This window comes from Podarcis raffonei, chromosome 3 (assembly GCF_027172205.1).
Source record: "Podarcis raffonei isolate rPodRaf1 chromosome 3, rPodRaf1.pri, whole genome shotgun sequence".
Taxonomy (NCBI): Eukaryota; Metazoa; Chordata; class Lepidosauria; order Squamata; family Lacertidae; genus Podarcis; species Podarcis raffonei.
This window is the reverse complement of record NC_070604.1, coordinates 27,712,914-27,740,747: the sequence shown is the minus strand read 5'-3', so window position 1 is coordinate 27,740,747 and position 27,834 is coordinate 27,712,914. Positions and strand designations below refer to the sequence as shown.

At 44.1% G+C, this 27,834-nt stretch overlaps 1 protein-coding gene across 1 annotated transcript in view; it reads right to left on the bottom strand.

Moving 5' to 3' along the window:
• Positions 1 to 257: 257 nt before the first annotated feature.
• The window catches only part of HS1BP3 (HCLS1 binding protein 3), a 36,488-nt gene continuing 8,911 nt past the window's right edge, over positions 258 to 27,834 (bottom strand). The window contains exons 3-7 of the mRNA XM_053380876.1: positions 20,317 to 20,524; positions 17,154 to 17,373; positions 7,102 to 7,259; positions 5,829 to 5,964; positions 258 to 1,518 (exon numbers count right to left, since the gene is read on the bottom strand). Coding sequence (XP_053236851.1) covers positions 1,290 to 1,518; positions 5,829 to 5,964; positions 7,102 to 7,259; positions 17,154 to 17,373; positions 20,317 to 20,524 — 951 coding nt within the window. The 3' untranslated portion in view covers positions 258 to 1,289. The remainder of the gene's footprint in view (positions 1,519 to 5,828; positions 5,965 to 7,101; positions 7,260 to 17,153; positions 17,374 to 20,316; positions 20,525 to 27,834) is intronic.

The following is a 27,834-nucleotide window of genomic DNA, read 5'->3' as shown; positions in this document are numbered from 1 at the left end:
GGAGGCGGCGTACAGCTTCCGGGTCATGTGGCCAGCATGACTAAGCCGCTTCTGGCAAACCAGAGCAGTGCATGGAAACGCCGTTTACCTTCCCGCTGGAGTGGTACCTATTTATCTACTTGCACTTTGACGTGCTTTCAAACTGCTAGGTTGGCAGGAGCAGGGACCGAGCAATGGGAGCTCACCCCATCGCAGGGATTCAAACCGCCAACCTTCTGATCAGCAAGTCCTAGGCTCTGTGGTTTAACATCTACACATATAAATACCATAAATATGGGGCAATATGGGTCTGGGGGGGAAATGCTGTATGTTCCCTGTAGCCAATCAATCCAGGGGGTGAAGGGGTTTTTTGGCATATTTTCTAGAAAGTTGTCTCAAGGAGATATTTAAACCAAGATGATCAAGGGTCTGGAAACCAAGCCATATGAAGAATTGTTGAAGGAGCTGCGTATGTTTATAGCCTGGAAAAGAAGAAGCTAGGAGGAGATACGAGAGCCCTCTTCAAATATCTAAAGGGCTGTCAAATAGAGGATGGAGCAAACTTGTTTTCTTCTGCTCCAGGACTTGAACCAATGGCTTCAAGTTACAAGAAAGGAGATTCTAACTAAACATCAGGAAAACCTTCTGACACTAAGAACTGTTTGACAGTGAAACGGAATCCCTCAGGAGGTTGTGGACTCTCCTTCCTTTGAGTGTTTATAGCAGAATTTGGATGGCCATCTGTCATGGATGATTTAGCTGAGATTCCTGGATTGCAGGGGGTTGGACTAGATGACCCTTGGGATACCTTCCAGCCCTACAATTCTCTGATTCTAGGGACAAGGAGAAGCAGTTAAAACAATTCCAATTAAGAAAAAAAAGTTATTTTACTTTATTCACCCACCTTACTAAGTCTGCTCCCTTTATCCCCTCTACCTCTCAAATAATCAAATTGCCCCCAATTATGTTGTATGAATTATTCCAACAGTTTGAACTACAACTGTAGTACAAAAAAAATGAAAACAAAAAAACAAGATAGCACTCTCACTTTCAACAAAATTCTAGCCTTGCTCTTGAAACTCCCTGAAAAAAGCAAACATAAGGCATCTTTGATCAGATCCCAGCTGCTCTGCGGTCAGAACACACACAAGCCGTTCATTGATTTGCTGCTTACAAATCTGCTCTTTGCCATAATGAACCAGCAGGCAAGCTGTCAACCGAGGGCGCTGGGCCAAAGCCTGCTCTGTCCAACCAGATGCAGAAGGCTGGTGGAAGTTCTTCCTGAAGAAAAGTCTGGCATAGTCTGTGTTTCAGAACAGGCTTGGTTCTTCACTGCTGGTAGATTCGTTTTCTTGAATGTACTGGAGGATATCAACTTCGCCCATGGTCTGAGCCTTGACTTCATTTGGCTTTGTTTTGGGGGCTGAGGATAATGGGGGTTTTGCATCAGTTACTGCTGGCTTCTTTGGTAACGCTGGCTTAGGTGGTAGCTTGGGCTTGGAGCTTAGTTTCCACATCTTCTCAAAATCCTCTTCCACTCTGAGGAGGAAGAACAAGTTCAAAGATGTGAAGCAAATCTTATTCCGATTGTGGGGGTGAGGGAATATTTATTTTTGGGTTAAAGATGAAACTTCTACTTCAAAACCTCACCAACACATAGTAATAGTAATAGTAATAATAATAATAATAATAATAATAATAATAATAATAATATCATTTTTAATTTGTATACCGCCTTTCTATCTTACAATACTCAAGGCGGTTCACAAGCTGAAGAAACAAAAAATGTACATCTTATAACAATCTAATGCAATACAAAAATGTGATAATAAAACATAACTTTAAAATAGGCAACCTACATCAAAAAAGTAACATTCAACAATCATTAGAATAGTATAAAATTTTATTTATACCCCGCCCTCCCCAGCCCCGACTGGGCTCAGGGCGGCTAACACCAGGTATAAAACAATTGATTAAAATACAACTTAAAAACAAGATTAAAATACAACATTAAAATGCAGCCTTATTTCAGTAGAAACTCAAATCAAAAACTTTTTTGGGATGAAAACGTCATATCTACACCAAGGCCAACTATCCAGACTGGTCCTACTTTGGCCTGGAAAAAAGCCAAGGAAGTCCCCAAATAGGAGTTCCATCACAGAAGGAGAAAGGAAAAAGGATAGATAGGAAGGGGATCAAGTTGATTCCAAGCCAAAGGCCAGGCGGAACAACAGTACTCCTGCTACATTAGACTTTTCATACAAGTTTCACTTTATCACGTAAACCCTGAAAAATAATTGGGTGATTTCCAGTGCCCTAATTCTATCCACAGAAGGATTTTTGCTTGTGCAAAGGACCTTCTCAAAGGTACAGATTTAGGTTTGGCCAAACTGTGTGCAGAGCCTTGGGAGCATTGTAACCAGTGCTATTTTCCTAGAAAAAGGGGTGCCGGGGCTCACCATGAACTTCTCCTTTGTTCTCTTAGAATGGCAGAGAGGTGCCAGAGCTGTGAGCTCCGGCTGAAAAAAGGCCCTGGCTGTAACAATGGTGTAGAATGGAAAGTGAGAGGCACCAAATTTTGGCAACATGCAGGGTGCTGCTGAAATTTGTACTCCAAAATCCACCACTGTTTCTCCTCTCTCCCCCCCCCTTCCCCAAATCTGCTCCAGAGGGTTGGGAAGAACACCTAGAACAGATTGAGGAGTACGAGCGGAAAAAGTTTTTCGTTACACTGATGGAATAAGAAGAAGAAGAAGAAGAAGAAGAAGAAGAAGAAGAAGAAGAAGAAGAGGAGGAGGAGTTTGGATTTGATATCCTGCTTTATCACTAGCCTAAGGAGTCTCAAAGCGGCTAACAACCTCCTTTCCCTTCCTCCCCCACAAGAAACACTCTGTGAGGTGAGTGAGGCTGAGAGACTTCAGAGAAGTGTGACTAGCCCAAGGTCACCCAGCAGCTGCTTCTGGAGGAGCAGAGACGTGAACCCAGTTCACCAGATTACGAGTCCATTGCTCCTAACCACTACACCACACTGGCTCTTAGCACTACTTTGGATGCATCTCATGACTCCTATGAAAGAATGAGATACATCAAACCCAGGCCAATAGAGAACAGTGTTTTCTGATATTTTATGCACATTCCATAGAACACAGGAGGCAAAGCAACTATCTGAAAAGTTTAAGAAAAGGAAACAAAAAGTGCATCTCATTGTTTATAAGCGTTATAAAGAAACATGGGCGTTTGCTGTCTATTTTTAATTTTAAAGGTTTATAAAGAGCACAGAAACCCACATTCTATTTTTAAATTTAAATATGTTAAGTTTGGTTTAAAAAAGGAAAGCATGTGTTAGAACTTCTTGTCATAATACTGTAATGGTTTAATAGCAGCTGGGTTTGCATGGAAAATATCGGCATTTTCTAAGTAGGTCAAATAAGCTAGAAACAAGAAGTGGTTGCCATGCCAGTTCCAAGGATTCAGCATCTCCACCACCATTTGAAAAGAGAGTGAGAAACAATTATATTTGTCATAAGAAAATACCAAAGGGTCACACCTCAGGGATCAGGAAAAGAAAGAGTGGTTCTAATCTACACCACAAGTTTCCCTATTCTGCATAATGGATGGATGAGGTTGAATCCTGACAAGACGGAAGTAATGTTTTTAGTAGACAAAGGGTAGGCGGATGTGGGGGACTCCCTGGTCCTGAATGGGGTAACTGTGCCCCCGAAGGACCAGACGTGCAGCATGGGAGTCATTTTGTATTCACAGCTCTCCATGAAGGCACAGGTCCAGGGCTGCTGTCTACCAACTCCATCTGGTCTGCCAGCTGAGACCCTACCTGCCCCCAGACTGTCTTGCCAGAGCTCTGGTTATCTCCCTCTTGGACTACTACAATGTGGTTTACATGGGGCTACCTTTGAAGTTGAACTAAACCAGAATGTGGCTGCCAAACTGGTGACTGGGAGTGGCTGCCAGGGCCATATGTATAACACCAGTCCTAAAGGATCTTCACTGGCTCCCAGTACATTTCCAAACACAATTCAAAGTGTTGGTCCTGACTTTTATTGCCCTAAAACCAGCCTCGGCCCTGTATACCTGAAGGAACATCTCCACCCCCATCACTCAGCTCTGAGGTTCAGCTCCTCAGAGGCCTTCTGGTGGTTTCATCGTTGCGAGAAGCGAAGTTACAGGGAAGTAGGCAGAAGGTCTTCTCAGCAGTGGCACCCTCCCTGTAGAACACCCTCCCACCAGATATCAAGGAGATAAAGAACTACACAACTTTTAGAAGACATCTGAAGGCAGCCCTGTATCAGAGTGTTTTTAATGTCTGATGGTTTCTTACATTTCTATACACTGGAGCCAACTGCTTCGGCACCCACAATAATATATTTGTGGGGCTGCCCCCCCAAGTCAATGGGCAAAGTTGAAGCCTTTCATTGCGGGCACCCACAATATTCGACACAAGATGGCACATAAGTTTCTATATGTTTTGGAAGCCACCCAGAGTGGCCTTTTTCTTACTTTACCAAGGTGAAAGAATCAGTATAATGTGATGCATATTCATCTGACAGATGAAGAAGCTGTTTGCAGTGGTTTATGTTTAATTCAACGGTTGCATAAGGTGGTGTTTTGCCCATACAGACAAAATGTCTATCTTTGATTACTGGGGTGAGACAGAAGAAAAACAATAAATGGCAGCTAATGACTGTGTGTGTTCTTCCTTCTCAAATATTCCACTGCAGTAAAAATCAGGCTGTGCCCTGAAGACATCATGCCTTAGAAGATCAAATGTGTTGCCAATGCATAAGACACAATGGGCAACTAAATTTTTACCTCTGAGTAGATTAAGGCAGGTGTTGCTGATGTGACTTGTTAATAAAAGTACTCTTTGTATAAACAAAAGAAGGCCCACAATCACATATTCCAAGGGACCTCACACAGTGGATTCCCCACCCCCCATCCCACTCACATTAGTAAGTATTCATTAAAGCTTTCGGAAAGTCACTCAAAACATGACTTTTGGCCTGGACATTTTGCATGCAAGTGCATTCCTGTAGTTAATGAAATGTGAGTCTGTAAAATCTCCCAGATCGCTAATAAAGTGTGCAATTTATTCCAGTCACCTGAAATTCTAAACCATGTTATTGTATGCCTTTAACCTGCAAATAATTGCTAAGCCAAAACTGACCATAAGGATTTGTGCTATAGATGATGAGTAAGGTTGGGACAAAACTATTAACAATGGGTATTGTTACTCAGAGTAGGCCCACTGAAATCAATAGACCTCACTTAGTTGTGTTCATTAATTCCAATGGGTTTAACTCTGAATAAAACTAAGTTGCATACTACCTCATTCACTATGAATCCTGAGGCCTAAGGGTGGCATCCAGTGAACTTATCCTGCTCACCCAACGACTTCCACTTGTACAACAGAACTTCCTCTCCTTCTTCCTTTGTACCATGTGTCCCCCAAATACATTGGGGGTTCCCACAACCCTCCAGAGCAGATTTACAGGGTGCACAAGGGGCAGAAGTCCCATGACACAAGCGGAAGTCTTTGCACCAAAAAGACAACTTTGTTGGATACACCGTAGCACTGAATACACCTCAACGCTCAGGCTTCATATACAAGTTATTTGCATCATGCGTTAAAAAATACAAATTCTTAGTAAGGGCTAGATCAGATACCAATTTACAGATAATGAAAATCAAGGTCTCGGGCTATCGTTTAGCCTGTTGACATTTCCAAATGCGAACCCTTCCAGCATAAGAGTTGCTACATGTTTGTTGCTCTGCAAAGCTAGGGAATACAGATGACCCTACAACTTCAGATGCATCCAAGATTAATACCGTACCTCAAGAGCTCCTCGGTGTCCTCCTCAAGGCTACCGCTTAATGCATGTTCCGTGCTTGCACAGGCGGTTGGCAACAGCAGCGAGTCACCCAGAGTCACCAATCCACCAAGGTCTGGATCTTCAAACAATTTCAGGTCTGATAATTGAGCAAAGAGATAACAGCTACATTTGACTTGTACACAGCAGCAGCCTGAATATCGGATCCTCCAAGTGTCCCTGTTTTCCAGTCCCGGATTTACAGAAGCCATCCCAGTTTCTGATTTGATCCTGGAATGTCCCATTTTTCCTTAGGATGTCCCTATTTTCATCTGAGAAATGTTGGAGTGTAGGGGACGCAGGTGGCGCTGTGGGTTAAACCACAGAGCCTAGGACTTGCTGATCAGAAGGTCGGCAGTTCGAATCCCCGTGATGGGGTGAGCTCCCGTTGCTTGGTCCCTGCTCCTGCCAACCTAGCAGTTCGAAAGCACGTCAAAGTGCAAGTAGATAAATAGGTACCGCTCCAGCGGGAAGGTAAACGGCATTTCCGTGCACTGCTCTGGTTTGCCAGAAGCGGCTTACTCATGCTGGCCACATGACCCGGAAGCTCCCTCGGCCAGTAAAGCGAGATGAGCGCCGCAACCCCAGAGTCGGCCACACCTGGACCTAATGGTCAGGGGTCCCTTTACCTTTTTATGGAGATATGAGACCCACAAGTAACTATATAACCTTTAGAAGACAGGGAAGTTTTTAAATGTTTGATGTTTCATGATATTCTTATATATGTTGGAAGTCACCCAGAGTGGCTGAGGCAACCTAGTCAGATGGACAGAGTATTAATTAATATAATAATAATAATAATAATAATAATAATAATAATAATAATAATAATAAGGATGCCCCTATTTTAATCAGAGAAATGTTGGAGGGTATGGAATATTGGCTTCCCGTCTTCCACCCAATGGGCATAAGCCACCACTGATGACCTCATTCAGCTTGATTCTGAATGTATCCTCCCCACTGTTGGTCTGTAGCCACTGGAAGAATATCCCTAAGGGAATGCAATTCTCATAGGGAGAAAAAGAAGGAGATAGGGGTCTTTGCTTTTACCTCAACTCAACCACTGGAGTCAACACACATATCTAAATGAGCGTACTAAGGCATTTTCCATCTTGGAATAAATGACTGTATGCACAAGCTGGCAAAGAACGATTTAGAGTTTTGCAACTAAGCTTTGCGAAACTTTGGCACATATTTTCGGAGCGCACATCAAGGAGCTGACTAGAAATACACTTACTTTTCTCGGCTGCCAATATCCTCTTGCTGCCGCTGAACGAAAACCCTTTAGCTGAGCCAAACAGTCCTTCATCGGGAACAGCTTCTTCGTCAAAAAGCGTTAACTTGGGCTTCACATCTTTGGCTGGAGGAGGCGTGGGTTTCTTAGTCTTTTTCGATCTAAAGGTTTAAATGACAGCAGAAAAATCCAGCAGACACTGTTAAGAGTGTTTCTTTTTTTTCTTTTCCAGAGGAACAGCCACCCTGTGGACTAACAAATTTAATTTTGGGGAGGGGGGAGATTTGTGGCCTGGAGGAGGTGCTCTTTAACATTCTCCCCCATGTCTCTAATCAAAAGCAGCTATTAGCTGCAGAGAGGGAAACACGCTGGCACAATTCCACTCAACAGATGCTTTTCTAAGAGAGAGAGAGGGGAAAAATAACAGTGGTAATTCTTACTGTGCTGGAAGATAAGAAGAAAGCAGTGCAGAACCCTGCAATGTGCTCCTAATGGTATGAAAAGAACTGGCACCCAAAATTGAAATGGAAGACCATTCCAAAAAGAGAGCCTTCTCTGTGCTTTCTGGAGAGGGAGCCAGGGAATAAAACTCATGTGAATTCTGCAAAGGATGCACAATCAACCCCAAGATGTTATCTTAAAGTAGGCTTTGCATAGTACTGATCCATCAGGCTATTTGAACTGGAAGGGATCGAAGCTAAATAACACAAGGTCTGAACGACCACCCAGTGTCAAGCCTTAACAAAATTCTCCCCAAAGCTTGTGCTCATTCCAGTCAACGTCATATTAGATTTCAATAGCGATCCACCCTAGCCTTGGACACAACTGCCACAGAACTTCTTGAAAAGTTGCAATGATCATACTATGCTCTCCTTGTTAACAGAGATGGCACATCTTTCTGATTCTTTGTAAATGTTACTATTGCCACTTCCACTTCCCAAATCTGATGCTACTGGAGGTTTCAAGTGCAGAAGAAATGGCAGGTTAATATTCTACAGCTTTTAAAACATATCTGTGGGAAGGGGGAAGTTGTTGTTTTGCGGTTTTGTTCTACTTATTTACTTGTCTTTATCCTATACAGTGGTACCTCGGGTTAAGTACTTAATTTGTTCCAGAGGTCCGTACTTAACCTGAAACTGTTCTTAACCTGAAGCACCACTTTAGCTAATGGGGCCTCCTGCTGCTGCCACACCGCCGGAGCACAATTTCTGTTCTCATCCTGAAGCAAAGTTATTAACCTGAAGAACTATTTCTGGGTTAGCGGAGTCTGTAACCTGAAGCATATGTAACCTGAAGCGTATGTAACCCGGGTACCACTGTATTTTTTTTTCTGTGAACCACCCTGAGATCTTATGATGAAGGGTGGTATATAAATCTAAATAATAATAATAATAATAATAATAATAATAATAATAAGGCAGTCACAGACACTTAAGGACAATGGAAGTTTTTTTTAAAAAAACAACAGCCAACCAATAATCCATCTGCATAGTCGAATAATTTGCTGGTTTAGTGACACATCTATTTTTAGATATGCTGAAATAATAAAGACACTCGCACCCCAATTAATACATTTTAGCTACATTTCTGTGCGTGTAAAAAAAGAAAGAAAAGGTGTGTGTGTGTATCAGTGTTGGCAGTATTTGCAACCATGTTTCATCCTGCCGATTCCTTTCTATGGAAGGGAACCTCTCATGAACTGCTTGGTGACTAACATTTTACCAGCGACACGGTTCTCCTGAGGTCACTTCAAAACAAGAAGGCACCGTTCCCACGAATCTGTATTGAGCAAGTAAGTGCCTTCTCTCCCAACAACCCATTGCAAAAAAGAGTGTCTGTCAGCAGTGTAAAATGTACAAATGCAAAATTGTAGGGATTTGTGGGAGAGTTGAACGGTGAAGCCCGCAACAGCCAAAGGGGGATGTCTGTCCTGCTCCAAATAAGGGTGACTGCTGAGTCAAAATCCAGTAAGAGGGATTAAACTGAGGAAGTGAAATTGATCAGAAGTGCCACCGAGCGCCCAGCATGACGTCACCACAAAGAGCCAGGAGAGCACAATGTTCCGTGGGAACAGACAGAAGCCCTCGCAATTCGCCCTGGCGCTGGTTTATTAATAGCACTGTTTGCAGCTTCCCTGAAGTAGCCCTTGCTGTTCACAAAATGGGTCTTTGTCGAGCTTACTTCAAGAGGCTTGTTGCTGGTGGAGAGGCAGAAAGTTGGATCTGTCAACATCCCAATGTCGTTTTTACCATTATTGGCTCATTGGTGCTATTTTCCGGAAGCAAAATAGCAATGGGTTCACAGAACTCATTCAAGGTCTAATGCAGCAATTCTCAAACTTCTTTTTCTCTGGGTCATACACTGGGTCAGAATAAAAATTTGCTCACACACCACAGATTTTTTTTTTTTAATTGATAAGAAATACCTTGGAAAGCAAAAAGGAACAACTCTTAGCAGTGATTGATTTAGAAGACATCTGAAGGCAGCCCTGTTTAGGGAAGCTTTTAATGTTTGATGTATCACAGTATGTTAATATTCTTTTGGAAGCCGCCCAGAGTGGCTGGGGAAACACAGCCAGATGGGCGGGGTATAAATAATAAATTATTATTATTATATATTATTATTATTTAAAAGCATAGGACACAACCACAGTGGTACCTTGGGTTAAGTACTTAATACGTTCCGGAGATCCATTCTTAACCTGAAACTGTTCTTAACCTGAGGTACCACTTTAGCTAATGGGGCCTCCTGCTGCCGCCGTGCCGCCACAGCACGATTTCTGTTCTCATCCTGAAGCAAAGTTCTTAACCTGAGGTACTATTTCTATAAGGCAGCAACACAGCTCTTGGTTGCTTGTGCTGCAACAGACCAACATAGCTTCCCCTCTGGAAATCAAATAACTATACAGTGGTACTGCGGGTTAAGTACTTAATTCGTTCCGGAGGTCTGTTCTTAACCTGAAACTGTTCTTAACCTGAAGCACCACTTTAGCTAATGGGGCCTCCTGCTGCCGCCGTGCCGCCACAGCACGATTTCTGTTCTCATCCTGAAGCAAAGTTCTTAACCTGAGGTACTATTTCTGGGTTAGTGGAGTCTGTAACCTGAAGCGTATGTAACCTGAGGTACCACTGTACTTTATAATATGATCATGGGGACTCCAAATAGTATAAAACAATGCAAGGACAAGAACGTGCCCCATTCATTGGGGGAAGGGGGACAAAAATGTTACACAAAACTCTAGCTCTATTTTCAGCACTCAGCGTTTCTTGCCCATCCCCCACTCTCCTCTAAACATTTGTCATCTGCAAGATGCTTTATGAAACATGACAGGCCAACCTCGCTAGCTGGAAATTCTATGATGATTTCAAGCATTCCCCTAAAAATTTTTGTGTTCACAACTAAACAATTGTTCACAAGAAACTGATTGGGATGGGGGGAAGTTTCGGGTTCCAGCCTTCCCTAAGCTAGTGCCTTTCGCATGTTGTACCTGAAGGGAACGGGGTTGGGAAAAGATGCCTTAACGTGTTGAAACATGGAAGCCCTGTGTGTCAGTCTCACAGCTAGATGACCCTTGAAGTCCTTTCCAGCTCCATGATTCTATGTATATCAACTCTTCTCAGGATCATAGACATGGCAAAGGATACCCTTGCAAATAGCCACTTGCCTGGTAACCAGTGGTGACTCTTCAGGACACCAATACAGATGACTAATGTAGCCGAATGGCCTTTGTGGGCTTATTTGCAGGAACATTTGCAAAACATTGAGAAGCATGAGGAAATGCCCATCGCAAACCGTCAAGACCAGACTTCTGCTAACCTACATACACTTTCACTGCTGTGAATAAGCCTTTTCAAAAGCCAAGCCAGTTATTCATTAAAGGCTCAGCAAAAGAGGCCACTGAAATCCATCCCCCATTAAGGTTTACCATTGTCAACAGAACCCACTCTGTGAATCGAGTGATTCAACATTTCCTGTTCCTTGGGCAGAGGCTTGGGAAGCTGGTGGATGAGGTAATGCCCATTCCAAATTCTATTTTGAGAGCTGAGTCATCCTATTATTGCAAAGTCCCTAAGACAAAAGGTGCTTCAATCTGCCCAGTTTGCTCAATTCCAAAGCTGCAGAAAGAAGCAACCTTGAATTGTACTTCGCTGTGGCACTAAACCTTCTTAGCTTTTTTAAAAGACTGCTATCCCATTCCACATAAACTACAGATTAGCTACCAAACCCGTATCTGGGCTCTTCAATTTCCAACTGCCAACGCTCCCCCATTTCATCCCCATGGTTTGTTTGTTTTTAATGAATTTCAAATATATGTCATATAAAAGCGATACTACGTACTACTTGTGTGATGCGCATAAATAGGATATAATGAACATACAGAAGAACACACAGAATATATTTTGTTATCTTTGCTTATAATAAAACTTAACTTCTCTCTTTTTTTCAAATAGTGCAACAGACAACCCTTCACCCAGTCTTTATTTACCATTTCCATTTTTCTTTAGAGTTATTGTTAATATGACTATTGCCATCAGCTCCCACAAATGTCAAACCAGTTCTCTTTTGTTCAATTTGCGCTCATCTTTCCATTCTTTTGCATGGGACTCTCTCCCATTTAAACACAATAACTCTGCGTTAAAGAAAACCCTACATTTTTGGTAGGATTAAAGCCTCACCTTTCTTCTTACAAGACTAGCATTTCACATGTAGGAACCGATTTTACATAAGGGGAGTATTTCACAACGTGAGCCCTGCTGCTCACCTTGCAGCCTGAAATGTCCACACAGGTAAGTGTGTCTGGCTGTTAACCAAAAGGTTGATGGTCCAAGCTCACCTAGGGACAGCTTGTGGGGTGTAATCCATTGGAGCAGTCAAATACAACATTCCTTGTTTCCCTAGAGTGGACACAGGCAGGGGGATGTTACTCTAACCAGTATAACTTCCTGTTTCACTGGTCTGGAACACCCTCCCCCTGCATGTGACCAAGCAGATGGGCGTGACCCTGGCTGACTCCATGAAATAGCCAAGCCATGCTGCCATCTTTCTCTTGATGCCATTTTCTTCTCTTAACATATTTTGCTGTCTGCTAGCTCTCAGCCAGCAGCACATGGGCTAAATCCCAATATGGGATGAACTCACAATTTGTTCTGTAACTACTAGCTAAAGCCTGCCTTCAGGGATCATACTGGGAGATGAATGTGAGTAAACTTCTTGTTACTTTTAAGGAAAGACTCTTGTGTCTTCATTCTTTTAAAAGAGATAAACGGGGACTTAACATGAATAATCCAATCTGGGCAAGCCAGAGTGCTTAACTAAAGAGATTCAAACAAATCTGCTAACTAGCTTCCTGCTACGTGACTCACTAGCGTGAGTGAAGGAAGGATGATATTTAATCAATATATCCTCTCCTACTATCCTTAACATTCCCACACAGCTGTGGGCAGGATTCCTGCACTGAAGAGAGTTCCCTTCCAACTCTACAATTCAGTTCAGTTCTGTGGTACAGCTTTACCACCTCAGCAGCTGTTTGTGGAAAACAGGCTTTACAGGGATTCTCTGTATTTTCACAACAACAGCACAGGCCTTGGCGATTCCGTTTTTTCCACTCAGTGCAAAACTTTCCCAAGCTGCTTGCAAGGACATTAGCTCAGGCTTTATCTAGCCCTCACATCACCATCATGTCATCTGGTTTCCCACAGCTGCCAAGCTACAAAATGTGTGATTGTTGCTAAATATACTATGAAGAGAAGGGGAGGTAAAGGGGATACAAAGACAGCTGTGGATCTGAAGCGACCAGCAAGCATTACTGCTGCCCTACTCTACATAAGCAGATGGTGTGGCAGTCCTGGGGTAGATGCACACACAGGGGGAAAAAGCACTATAAATAAGTCAGAAATTAAATCATTATAACAAAAAAAACTGCTATGAAAAAATAACACAGAATTTTTTGCTCTCTGGCGCCATCTGCTGTTGCAGGCTTATAACACATTCGAAATGTTGTTTTTTGACTAATGTGGCTTAGTGCCAGCAGAGGCAAGGTAGATACAGCCTTCAGCATGGGTGAGGACTGGACAGCCTGTTCAGCCATCTACAAAAACAGAACCACACTCATTAAGTGGGGAGGACTTTGTACAACTATTTAACAACTACCTTACCTCGCATCTGAGAAGAGTCTTAAACTGCACATTTAAATTATACTGGAGAAGGATCCCCCCCACTCATATGTCTCTTTTGTATTAAACTAAGGGGATTTGCACAACATAAAACAAAGTACCTAGTTCAATGGCTGCCAGATCAAAGTACACTGCTGTGCCAACACATTTGGAGGGGAGCAAGGAAGTCAGGAAGCGACTCTGACACAAAAGGGTGCGTCACAGGGTTGACAAAAGTTGTCTAAAAATCTGACAGGCAGCTGGGATTCAAAGCACTTGCAAACACTTGCATCACCTGGCACTCGCTCAATGGCCAAGCACACTTGAAGGCTTCGGCCTGTAAGCCAGCGATTGTCAAAAGCGGGGGGGACGGACGGACTCAGAGGCTTTGCAGCTGTGTGTCCTTGAAGATGTGGAACCCTTCTGAACAGGTGGCCATATAAGTTGCATGCTTCGCACTGTGCCTCAGGACGGAGATAAGTTTTCTTGTCATTATGGAGAGTGCAATCCAGGCTAAGTGAGCTCATTTATTTATTTAAACCATTTACAGGCCCTGCTCCCTCACCTGTTTTGAGGCAGCCTACTCATTGACAAAAATCAGTTAAGAGGGTGACCACCCATGCTTGCAACTAGGAGGGCAGGACTGGAAGTCAAGTAATTCAGGTCCACATCAAAAGCAAATTAGTAGATACATACATCGTTTTACTATAGGGACGCGGGTGGCGCTGTGGTCTAAACCACTGAGCCTAGGGCTTGCCGATCAGAAGGTCGGCGGTTCGAATCCCCATGACGGGGTGAGCTCCCGTTGCTCGGTCCCTGCTCCTGCCAACCTAGCAGTTCAAAAGCACATCAAAGTGCAAGTAGATAAATAGGTAGCGCTCTGGCGGGAAGGTAAACGGCGTTTCCGTGCACTGCTCTGGTTCGCCAGAAGCGGCTTAGTCATGCTGGCCACATGACCCGGAAGCTGTATGCCGGCTCCCTCGGCCAATAAAGCGAGATGAGCACCGCAAAGCCAGAGTCGGTCACGACTGGACCTAATGGTCAGGGGTCCCTTTACCTTTACCTACATCGTTTTACAGTGGTACCTCTGGTTAAGAACTTAATTCGTTCTGGAGGTCCGTTCTTAACCTGAAACTGTTCTTAACCTGAGGTACCACTTTAGCTAATGGGGCCTCCCACTGCCACCGTGCCACCGCCATGCGATTTATGTTCTCATCCTGAAACAAAGTTCTTAACCCGAGGTACTATTTCTGGGTTAGCGGAGTCTGTAACCTGAAGCATCTGTAACCCGAGGTACCACTGTATTTGTATGCTGCCTTTCCATAGTTAGAACCATGGCCCCCATGGCAATATTGGGGCTCTCTCATATGGCCATTGGGTCCAACACATTAAGCCCACTTTGTTTAGGGTATGTTTAGCCTGGAAGAGAGGAGACTGAGAAGAGATATGAGAGCCAGCTTCAAATAGCTCAAGGACTGTCACATGGAAGATGGAACAAGCTTGTTTTCTCCTCTCTGGAGGGTAAGACTCAAACCAATGCCTTCAAGTTACAAGAAAGGAGATTCCGACTAAACATCAGGAATAATTTTCTGACAGAGCTGTTTGACAGTGGAACGGGAGGTTGTGGACTCTGCTTCATTGGAGGTTTTCAAGCAGAGGTTGGATGAGCATCTGTCATGGATGCTTTAGCTGAGATTCCTGCATTGCAGGGGGTTGGACTAGATGATTAATTGTCTTAATCTATCTACCAACCAGTCACAAATATCTCCTTTTCAGGGAAGGTAGTGAAAAGGGTCATGGAAGGCGAACTATACATATTCTTGGATGATATGAATCATCTAGCCCAAATTAAATCTGAGTTTGGGCCTGGTGATGGGACTGAATCAGCCTTGGTCACCCCGACGGATGACTAAGAAGAGGACAACCAGAAGACGATTCTGTTCCTCCTTGATTTACCATTGACCACTCCATCCTCCTGGACAGGCTCTTTGAGATGAGTATCAGGTGCATAGCAGTTCTGTTCTCACATATGGGGTTGCATGCAGAGAACCATGTTGGAAGAGTGCTCTTTGGACCCCTGTCTGTGGGGTACTGCTATAGGGTATCGCTATGATTATACTCCCAATGCTGTTTAACATCTACATGGAGCAGTTGGGAGAGGTCGTTAGAAAATACAGGGCAAGATGCCATCACAATTCTGACGACACTGTGCTTCCCTCTCTCAGTTAGAAGCTTTTCTATGGTCCTCTGAACCCTGAAGCTTTTAAGAAAACAGATCGGCCAAAGCCCAAAAAGCAGATTTTCTGTTTCTTTGGACATTGGGATATTATTATTATTTTAACTACATACCTTTCATTTCAGCAGAATATCCAGGAAAACATAATGCGCAGTTCAGAAAGACCTTTTTCCTATCCAAATAAGGACACTCTCTTTTGTATATGCCTGCAGCCAATGACCATTTCACGGAAAAACAATGCTTTATCAAGGTTCTCAGCAAAAATAGCAATCCAGCTTGTGGCGTGTGTGAGTGTGTTTTAAATCCAGGCATTCTGGAATTTCAGATATCCAGAGGGACAGTTTCAGTTTTGAGCAATATAGGAGTTGTTAAATGAAAATGCTTAGAGTGCATAATGACTAGACAGAAAATGATAACCACTCAGGAATCTTTTAGGAATCGTAAAATCATCGCAGTATGGCTATATACCTTAAGCAAAAAAAGGGGGGGGGATCCCATAGCAATTCTTAATTACCAAGTAACATTTTGTTCTTATTCTGAGTTGCCAAAAATAAAAAGCATTCCTTCTTCCTCTCTTGCATTTTCCATTTTGAAGTGGAACACATGAGGAAATGCCTTCGTTTTGGGCCAACATGGATGGATGCAGATTTTGGAATTAACTGAATGCTTTTTGTCAGGGATGTGCAGAAAAAACAAAGGAAAGTGAAAGAAGTGAAGACACACTATAGCCAAAAGTTTAAAACTTCAAAGTGCTATTTACACATGCTTAACATTGGCTGGGATTTGCCCTAGTTATGACCATCACGCCTGCTCATATGTTTTCATGTAAATAATCTAGTCCAGCTTGTGGGGGCTTCTCAGAGAGAATTCAGAGGATTAATCAAGAGCTCCTGATAGCTCCATCCTTGGATTGGAGCCCCACATTGCGCAAAAGATTCCTAGGTGATCTAGGTGCCTTCTTTGATTGCTACCAGCACTGAACACAAGCAAATATCTTTAAGCACCTGTCAGGTGGTGGTGTGGTTGCTCGAGAGCAAACAGGCAAGACCCCAACCTGTCTTTTCCAGGCTTTATTATCTGTACAAACTATTTTATAGTGCAGAGCGTCACAAGTCCATGTCTGCTCAGTCGCTAGCAGAATCTGGGAGTGGGCGGTCCTTATACCTTCCCCAGCATAACAGTTGTGTGACCCCCACCCTTCTCCTCCCCTCTCTGCACGCAAACCTACTGCGCAAAGTGGGCGTTGGCAAAGGGGGACTTGCCTCCCCTCCGCTTTGCTCAGGCTCGGTGTTGCAGCTCTCCCTAGCATCTTCTGATCCCTGCGCCCCTTCCCCACTGGAGGCGGGACTTCCCTCCCCGCCAGAGGAAGAACTGCTTCGCAAGATCTTTGGAGGCTCCCTATAACACAACTGCCCTTCCACCTCTTGCCTCTGAGCTGATGGCAGTTCCCTGACAGCACCTGAATTGGAGATGCTGTAAATGGAGAGATCTTCCCCATACAATTGAGTTGTTTCTCTCTCCTTTCTCAAGGCTTTCTTCTTTATTGGGCATCAACGCAGCTACTACAGCTCAGAAGTACACACTAGGACAGTATGGCAGAACAGATTAAGTTTGAATTACTGATGGACATTTTGCATAAGGAGCACGGTAAAATTAAGAAGTCATACTTGATAACACCAAGTGGGTCTCCATCGTCATCCCCATCCTCCTCTTCCTCTTTTTCTTTTCTCTCTTTAACACCCTGCTCTTCTGAGGATTTGAACAGAGGAACGGGGTCAGGCGTCCTTTCCTCTTTGAAGAAATCAAAGGCTTCGTTTTCGTCGTCCTTGTCTTCCGCATCAGGGAGGTTTTTACTTTTGATGTCCGTGGCGCTGGTGGATCTGGTTCCTGCAGAAGCACAACATGGAAAACTGAACGCAGAGGCTTCAAAAGAGGGTATTCTCGTCCCGTGCCAACGTCACCAACTTCTGACAGTTTGGCAAACAAAATGGAGAACTATTTCATCATCATCATCATCATTAATTAGACTTGTTAGCCACTTGTTGGCCAAAGGTCTCCAAGCGACTTACAACACATTTAAAAACATGAATATAAATACTTATACTACAAAAATAGAACAAAACAACCCTCATAGCAGCTGCAGGAATCTTGGCAGCACATTAGAAAACAAAACAGCATCTCAGTCTACTAAAGGCAGATGGGGGAAGGTGCCAGGCAAACCTCACTGACAGCATTGTATATGGAATTATATTTATATTTATATTTATATTATTATATTATATTATTATATTATATTATATTATATTATAAATTAACCCACCCATCTGGCTGGGTTTCCCCAGCCACTCTGGGTGGCTAACGCACATTAAAAAATTGTAAAACATCAGACATTTTAAAATTTCCCGATAACAGCGCCTCGAAACAGTACATTTGAGCATCATAGAGTTTGTCTGGCTCAGTTGTTAGTTGCCTGTCATTTTCAGCTACTCTGATGTAGGATTTCAAAGAGTGCCATGGACACATTACAATAAACCACCTGGAGATCTCAGGAAAATGAGATAGGCTTCATTTTTGTAACCTTGCATCATGGTGCCATCTTTAATAAAATATCTGGCAGGAGAGGGAACAAGTAAGCCCCGCCCCACACAATCAATCACATGACATGGCGCACCCACATCATTTTAAAGGCAATGTCCATCAACATTGGGGGCCCCAGTCCCCTCAAATGTTTTAGGGGGGAGTAAAGAGACCTCAGCCCCTAGGAGTTGGCTCCTATGCCATGTATGGACGCGGGTGGCACTGAGGTCTAAACCACTGAGCCTCTTGGGCTTGCTGATCAGAAGGTTGGTGGTTTGAATCCCCACAACAGAGTGAGCTCCTGTTGCTCTGTTTCAGCTCCTGCCAACCTAGCAGTTCGAAAGCACACCAGTGCAAATGGATAAATAGGTACTGCTGTGGCAGGAAGGTAAATGGCGTTTCCGTGCACTCTGGTTTCCGTCATGGTGTTCCATTGTGCCAGAAGCAGTTTAGTCATGCTGGCCACATGACCCAGAAAGCTGTCTGTAGACAAATGCCAGCTCCCTCGGCCTGAAAGCGAGATGAGCGCCACAACCCCATCGTCGCCTTTGACTGGACTTAACTGTCCAGGGGTCCTTTACCTTTTTACCTTTATACACACTAATGGCAGTGTCATAAATTGTTGAAAGAAATGAATGCTTTCCTGTAATTCAGATAGAATTTTAGAGTTGGAAGGGACCATGAGAGTCATCTAGTCCAATGCATGAAGACGTTAGAGCCCCAGACCAGCAGTGTTTTGGAGGCTGCTATGCAGATGGTCACCTTGCCAACAAAGGTCCGTATAGTTAAAGCCATGGTTTTCCCAGTAGTGATGTATGGAAGTGAGAGCTGGACCATAAAGAAGGCTGATCGCCGAAGAATTGATGCTTTTGAATTATGGTGCTGGAGGAGACTCTTGAGAGTCCCATGGACTGCAAGAAGATCAAACCTCTCTATTCTTAAGGAAATCAGCCCTGAGTGCTCACTAGAAGGACAGATCCTGAAGCTGAGGCTCCAATACTTTGGCCACCTCATGAGAAGAGAAGACTCCCTGCAAAAGACCCTGATGTTGGGAAAGATTGAGAGCACAAGGAGGAGGGGACGACAGAGGACGAGATGGTTGGACAGTGTTCTCGAAGCTACAAAAATGAGTTTGACCAAACTGCGGGAGACAGTGGAAGACAGAAGTGCCTGGTGTGCTCTGGTCCATGGGGTCACGAAGAGTCGGACACGACTAAATGACTAAACAACAACATGCAGATGGTTGCCTGCCACCCAGTTTCAACCCCAAACAGAAGCTTTAGTTTCTGCTACTCTCAAAAGTAACCAGGCGCCTAGTCTTCCCACAGTGCATTTGAAGCGGGAGTGGTGAACTTGCAGCCCTCCACAACAACTCCCTTCCCACCTGCCCACACTTGGCATGCTGACTAGGGCTGGTGGGAGTTGGAGTTCCTCCACATCCTAAGGGCCAGAGGTCAGCCATCCAATTTTAAGCCATGCATACATATAATGAGCAGCTGTGCAGGTCCACCACTGGCAACATCACTACAACAATGGCAGTGCGCATCCTGCAATTCTGCTATCATCTGGTGCAAACATAGTGGCTGCATTCCATGAAGAACTCAGTGTTTTGAAAATGCCAGGGGGTTTTTAATATAAAAAATAAATCTGGCATCTAATTCATTGTGTGGATAACGCCTAGAGAAATCTCAGTGGAAAGATCCTGAGTGATTCAGACAGGGATTTTACACTTTACATCGCTCTCTGCCCCCCGTACAGTGAGCAAGCTGTATTGAATAAATTATATAAAACAAGAAAATACACACACACAAAATTAAGGCTGCAAACTCTTACTGGAATACTTGGGTTACCTTAGTGTAGAATTCTGGCCTTTTTAAGAGAGAAAATTACACAGCCCATGTTGCCTAGACAGTTTCTCATATTAATAACGAAGGTGTGGCTTTTTCTTCTTAAATCACATTAACATGTCTAGGTCATGGGGTGCTTTTACAACCAAATCTCACAATGAGGCAATGGAGTATTTATGAAATTCAAAACCAATCTGAGCACAGGGTTTGTAGGAAAGCAAATCTAGCAGGTTTGCAGAGGGGCTTGGACATGAGAATTTAATACCTGAAGGGGGAAAAGTGTCTTGAAAATTGATAGGAGATGCAGCTGATTTTGCGAAATTTCTCTGGTATTCAAAAGCTTAAAGGGTCACTGGATATTGAATAAATGACATGTTACCATTACAAAAGCATGCTTGGGAGTTACCTAGGAATTCCATTAACTCGGGACTTGTTGCTAGATCTGTGTCTTTGGAAATGGATCTCATGATCTCATTGAACGCAGCTCTCCGTTCCCGGATGTCAAACTCCCCAACAAACAGCACTTTCCTTGGCAGAGGTGGCAGAGAGGATTGTGGGTAACGTGTAGCCAACTTCTGATAAAACTCCTCAATCTCGCTGTACTTCTTTGAAACCTGTAAGCAGAATAGGCAGAATTTGTCTTTGTTGTTAAATGACAAATATGGAGAAGCTTGTCACAGCGCACAAACTTGAAAAGCATAAATAAATGAAAATCAAAAAAAAGAAATTAAATGAATGCTTGCAAATTTTATGAGCTTAGGAAAGCAACGGTTGCCCTGAAGAGCCCATTCTTCTGCTATATGGGTCCTTCTGGACACAGTTTCTGCCTTGTTTACAGAACTGCCTTTGTTTGTGGCCCCAGAAATGCTCACAAGGGATTATCTGTACAAGGAGCAAAAAGCTTCTGCGGATTTGCGTTGACCACTTTGACAATCTGTTCACACGCTGATTTAAGGCAAGGCCATTTCTAGGCTGACAGAACTAATCAGCAATATTCCGAGCAAGATACTTAATAAGTGATAAATGAGTGATACTTATTCAGAGCATGGGTGGCCAAGTGTCAGGAATGCTATATTGCAGATTCAAAGCTCCTTCCAACTCTATAATTTTAAAGACCGAGAAGAAAACCATAGCAGCACTGAAACAAACAAAAACTGAATGTGAGCACAGATCCATAAATCTCATCTTGTATTCTAGGATGTAGCCCATGGCTAGGCAACCTAAGGCCCGGGGGCCAGATTCGGCCCAATCGCCTTCTAAATCCGGCCCGTGGATGGTCCAAGAATCGGTGTGTTTTTACATGAGTAGAATGTGTCCTTTTATTTAAAATGCATTTTTGGGTTATTTGTGGGGCATAGGAATTTGTTCATTCCCTCCCCCCAAAAAAATATAGTCTGGCCCCCCACAAGGTCTGAGGGACAGTGGACTGGCACCCTGCTGAAAAAGTTTGCTGACCCCTGATGTAGCCTAAGCTCACCACCAAACGATTAGGAGCAAATTTGGTTCAAACCACCACCAACTTTTAGTTTCCAAATAGGCTTGTATTTAACCTTAAAGGGCAGATCCAGATGAGCTGTTTATTCACACAAATTTTGACTGCTACCTTGCACTTCCTAGTACAATCATTGCATGATTTTTCTTACTGGAAAAAACTCGGATAACAAAAATGATAGAAAATTGCACTGGAAAAGTGTGAGGTAATCACCAGAACCTGGCAATTTCATATAACGTCCATGATAATGTATCAGGATGAATGTTTAATAAACTGGTGGTGTTGAATAACCTCCGTGAAAGCTTTATGCAAACATGTCAGCTTGAATTCTCAATAAACAGCCACACTGGAAGCTCCTCTTCTTATTAATTCACAGGACAAAACTCCTTCACCATCACATTGGATAATAAACATATTGATTGGTGTAGAAGATCCATTGATTTCAAATAAGAACAAGCTGGGATACCTCAATCGGTAAAGCATGAGACTCAATCTCAGGGTCATGAGTTTGAGTCTCGCACTAGGCAAAAGATTACTGCATTGCAGGGGGGCTGGACTAGAAGACCCCTGGAATCCCTTCCAACTTTACCATTCGGTGATTCTACGATTCCAAGCACAAGCACTCAGTGCATTCCCTGTTCTTAACATCACCAGAATGAACTCTGTCTTTCTGGTCACCTCCAGGCCTAGGTAAGTATGCTCTTGAATGGTGTTTGAGTGCCCTCTACTGGAACCACCCATCATATACCGCTCAAAAGATTCAGGCTCTTCTACATTTCTTAGTTTTGCTACAGAAATGACATCCTTAAAAATAAACCTGTACACACAGAGAACAGCGTATGCTCCCTATTAATGGTCGATCCAGCAAGATATGTCACAGAAGAGCTTGTCACTGCATCAAAGGTGCTATAAATATGTCTCCAACCCTAAAGTACAACATAGGAAGAATAATAGCTGGGAGAAAGTTTGCATTAAGTTTAGCAACTTAGGCAGCAAAGTGGGTGTCTCCTGGTCTGAAAGCACCGAGAGCTAATGGTCTCACTTCTGCACAAGGCAGGGTGGCCTAGGGAGTCTGAGGCCCATATCTTTTGCTCCAGCCCCTTCTCACCCCTTTTTAACTGCATTTTCTTTTCCAGGGGTGGCTGGTGGCATGGCAGTAGATTCGGCCACCCTCCATGCTGATCTGGCCAGAGGCAAATTTATCCATGTGTCCAAAGTCTTTTAAAGTACCTAAAATGATAGTATCATAGAATTGTAGAATTGTAAGGGACCACAAGAATAATCTAGACCAACCCCCTGCAATGAGGGAGTCTTTTGCCCGACGTGGGGTTCAAACCCACGACCCAGAGATTAAGAGTCTCATACTCAATGGACTGAGCTGTAACGCCCCTGGATGTTAGCCTTCAATCCTATACTCACTTGCTGGTGGTCAACAAAAAAGGTTTAAAGACTCGCTCAAGGCAAATCTTAAAAAATGTAGTATAAACACTGACAACTGGGAAACACTGGCCTGCGAGCGCTCCAGTTGGAGAACAGCCTTTACCAAAGATGTCATGAACTTTGAATTCAGGGTGAAAGGGAGAAATGTGCAAAGAGGAAGGCAGACTTGGCAAACCCTCACCGTGATCAGCTCCCATGCGGAAACCTATGCCCCCACTGTGGAAGGAGGTGTGGATCCAGAACTGGCCTCCACAGTCACTTACGGACTCCCTGTTAAAACCGTGTTCATGGAAGACAATCTTACTTAGCCAAGAGTGATCGCAAAAGAAGACGACTTGCCTGTGTGTAAGCTCCACTGAACTCAAGGGCGCTTGCTTCTGTGAAGACATGTATGAGAGTCCAGGCCAGGGGTCAGCAAGGTTTATCTTGCCTGGGCTGGATCGGTCCCACAGAGATTCCTCTGTGGGCCGGATTGCGTGTGCACCCGCGATTTTTAGCGTCTGCGCAGACACGATTTTCAGAGCTGCGGAAGTGAGTCTCTGTGCTGCACTGCACCAGGGGCAGCTTGCGGGCCGGTCAAACGACCTCCGAGGGCTGCTTCCAGCCCATGGGCCTTAGGTTGCTGACCCCTGGTCTAGGCTGTTGGCTTTGTATGCTTTTTACAGTGGTCTCAGAATCAGAGATAAAAATGCCACCTAAATGTGTTAGGAGAAAGAGAAAGAAAGAAGAGAAGGAAAAGAAAGAATCAAATTCAATACAGCAAGGAAAAGAGTAAGGAATTTCCAAGCATAATTTGGGGAGGGGGGGACCTGCAGCTTCTGCAAGCGATGAGGGTTCAGGGTAACCTTATAAATGTTTACTCAATCATAGAAATGTAGAATTGGAAGGGACCCTTAGGGTCATCCAGTCCAACCCCCTGCAATGCAGAAATATGCAGGTGTCTCATATGGGAATCGAACCTGCAACCGTGGCATTATCAGCGCCACACTCAGAAAGTAAGGCCCACTGCGTTTAATGAGCCTTACACTCTGGAAAGTATGCACTGGATTCTCGTCTCAGATTTACTACAGTATATAATTGTGTGGATTTTTATTTCTGAGGGTGGAAGCATACATTGCACACAAAAATATCTCAGAAAGCCCAACTATCTGATAAGCCCACCAGCAAATACATGAAGCAACCCCATACTGAAAGAATAGCCCTGGCATAAATGCTATTGAAAACTCACCCTGTTCATATTCCCAGTGACGCTGGCAAAGGAGAAGATTAAATGAGAATACGAGGAAGAACAAGACCCTGAGAGAAAAAGAACACACTTGCCTCCATGTGTACCTTTGAGAGAAAGAGAGGGAACATGCTGGGGAGGAAGTAGAGTAGAAGGAGAAAAATCCCTCTTGCCCTCTGCAATTTCTTTTCAGACTTCACTTGTGCTTTATTATTGACATCTCCTGATCCAGTGTTAGAAACTCAGATATATTAACTAGGTGCCAAATGGCTCCTAAAACCAGGGTTTCAGCCGCCAAAACAGAACGTCTAGTTGCCATTTGGGGGCCGGATGGCTCAAAGACGGCTTCCAGGTTCCTGAATTTCATTCTGATTGTGCAGATAAATTCTCACGGAGAGAATTCTAAAGGATGTGTTGTCAGTGTTTGAAAACAGGCAAGATCCTAGGATCCCCAGGAATGCACCTCCAGATGGGGGAGACGTCAGGCACCATCCTGGCACCCGGGCATCATTACTTGGTCGCAAGTGGCTGATAGCCAGGCATCAAATGTGCCTGGCAAATTTTGAATGCTGCTAATCTCTCCCATAAGGGACACGGGTGGCGCTGTGGGTTAAACCATAGAGCCTAGGACTTGCCAATCAGAAGGTCAGCGGTTCGAATCCCTGCGACGGGGTGAGCTCCTGTTGATCGGTCCCTGCTCCTGCCAACATAGCAGTTCGAAAGCATGTCCAAGTGCAAGTAGATAAATAGGTACCGCTCTGACGGGAAGGTAAATGGCGTTTCCGTGCGCTGCTCTGGTTCACCAGAAGCAGCTTAGTTATGCTGGCCACATGACCCAGAAGCTGTACGCCGGCTCCCTCGGCCAATAAAGCGAGATGAGTGCTGCAACCCCAGAGTCGTCCGCGACTGGACCTAACAGTCAGGGGTCCCTTTACCTTTACCTTAATCTCCCCCATAGGACTTCTGCTGAGTCAGGTCATTGCTTCCTCTAGCTCAGCACTGGTTACAATGCCAGTCAGGGCCTCCCTAGGATTTGAGACAAGGCTCTCTCTACCTGGAGATGCCAGGGACTGAACTTAGAACCTCCTGCATGCCAAACACGAGCCGTACCCCTGAGCCCTACCCTAGTGCCTAGGAGATCTCAGGTTCGTTATGGTCATATTCCAGCTTTTACTTATTGCTTAGGCTTAAAATGAAAAACATAATAATAATAAAAGGAATCTTACTAAGTGTGTTGCTGTATATAATTACAAACATACACAAGACTTCAGAGGTTGGTGGCTGGCAAGATGAAGCCGCTCAGATAAGCTTTAAATAGCTCTGGATAATGTAACAGGTCATGGTGAAATTGAGTAGGTTTTCATGCCACAACTACTTTGGTTGGAAACACCAACGCAACAGAATGTGACATCTCTCACTCATGTGGGGAAAGAATACCTTCTTTCCCTTTCAACTGCCTGCAACAAGCTCAAGATTTCAGATTAGCTACACCGGCTAAACTATTTAAGGTATTTGACCATGCCACAGTGACCCAAAAATATTTCGCAGGATGAAAATGCCATTCCAGTGGGGGACTGGAATGTTTAAATTAATTATCTCCTGAGAAAGGGATGGAAATCAGAGCAGCCGAGGTGTCTAACAAGGAACCAAGGAACCAAGTCGCTTTAATGTCGCATGGCTTTGTGCAAGTATAGGGGACATGTGGTGTCATCAGTGCCAGATTACCATATAGGCAGAGTAGGCACTGCCCTATAGGCCCCACACCTTTTAGGGGCTCTGCAACAAGGGATCAAAATAATATTGACTACAATCAAGTATTAGGAGATAATTTGCAAGGCCAGATTTTGACTGCCTAGGGGCCTCCACAGGGTTTAATCCCGCACTGGGTGTCAATAGGACTACACCTCCCATCATGCTTTACAATGCTGGCTAGGGATGATGGAACTTAGAATCATAGAATCATAGAATCATAGAGTTGGAAGAGACCACAAGGGCCATCGAGTCCAACCCCCTGCCAAGCAGGAAACACCATCAGAGCACTCCTGACATATGGTTGTCAAGCCTCTGCTTAAAGACCTCCAAAGAAGGAGACTCCACCACACTCCTTGGCAGCAAATTCCACTGTCGAACAGCTCTTACTGTCAGGAAGTTCTTCCTAATGTTTAGGTGGAATCTTCTTTCTTGTAGTTTGGATCCATTGCTCCGTGTCCGCTTCTCTGGAGCAGCAGAAAACAACCTTTCTCCCTCCTCTATGTGACATCCTTTTATATATTTGAACATGGCTATCATATCACCCCTTAACCTCCTCTTCTCCAGGCTAAACATGCCCAGCTCCCTTAGCCGTTCCTCATAAGGCATCGTTTCCAGGCCTTTGACCATTTTGGTTGCCCTCCTCTGGACACGTTCCAGTTTGTCAATGTCCTTCTTGAACTGTGGTGCCCAGAACTGGACACAGTACTCCAGGTGAGGTCTGACCAGAGCAGAATACAGTGGCACTATTACTTCCCTTGATCTAGATGCGATACTCCTATTGATGCAGCCCAGAATTGCATTGGCTTTTTTAGCTGCCGCGTCACACTGCTGGCTCATGTCAAGTTTGTGGTCAACCAAGACTCCTAGATCCTTTTCACATGTAGTGCTCTCAAGCCAGGTGTCACCCATCTTGTATTTGTGCCTCTCATTTTTTTTGCCCAAGTGCAATACTTTACATTTCTCCCTGTTAAAATTCATCTTGTTTGTTTTGGCCCAGTTCTCTAATCTGTCAAGGTCGTTTTGAAGTGTGTTCCTGTCCTCTGGGGTGTTAGCCACCCCTCCCAGTTTGGTGTCATCTGCAAATTTGATCAGGATGCCCTTGAGTCCATCATCCAAGTCGTTGATAAAGATGTTGAATAAGACCGGGCCCAAGACAGAACCCTGTGGCACCCCACTAGTCACTCTTCTCCAGGATGAAGAGGAACCATTGATGAGCACCCTTTGGGTTCGGTCAGTCAGCCAGTTACAAATCCACTGAGTGGTAGCATAGTCAAGACCGCATTTTACCAGCTTCTTTACAAGAATATCATGGGGCACCTTGTCAAATGCCTTGCTGAAATCAAGGTAGGCTACATCCACTGCGTTCCCTTCATCTACCAGGCTTGTAATTCTGTCAAAAAACGAGATCAGGTTAGTCTGACATGACTTATTTTTCAGAAATCCATGCTGACTATTGGTGATCACAGCATTCCTTTCCAGGTGCTCACAGACTGTTTGCTTAATGATCTGCTCCAGAATCTTCCCTGGTATTGATGTCAGACTGACTGGGCGGTAATTATTTGGGTCCTCTCTTTCCCCCTTTTTGAAAATAGGGACAACATTTGCCCTCCTCCAGTCTTCCGGGACTTCGCCTGTTCTCCAGGAATTCTCAAAGATGACTGCCAGTGGTTCTGAAATCACATCTGCCAGTTCTTTTAATACTCTTGGATGCAGTTCATCTGGCCCTGGAGACTTGAATACATCTAGACTAGCCAAGTATTCTTGTACTATCTCCTTAGTTATTCTGGGCTGTGTTTCCTCTGCTGAATCATTTGCTCCAAATTCTTCAGGTCGGGCATTGTTTTCTTTATCGGAGAAGACTGAGGCAAAGAAGGCATTGAGGAGTTCAGCCCTTTCTGTGTCCCCTGTTTGCATTTCACCATCTTCTCCTCTGAGTGACCCCACTGTTTCTTTGTTCTTCCTTTTGCTATGAACATACCCATAAAAGCCTTTTTTGTTGCTTTTAACCTCTCTAG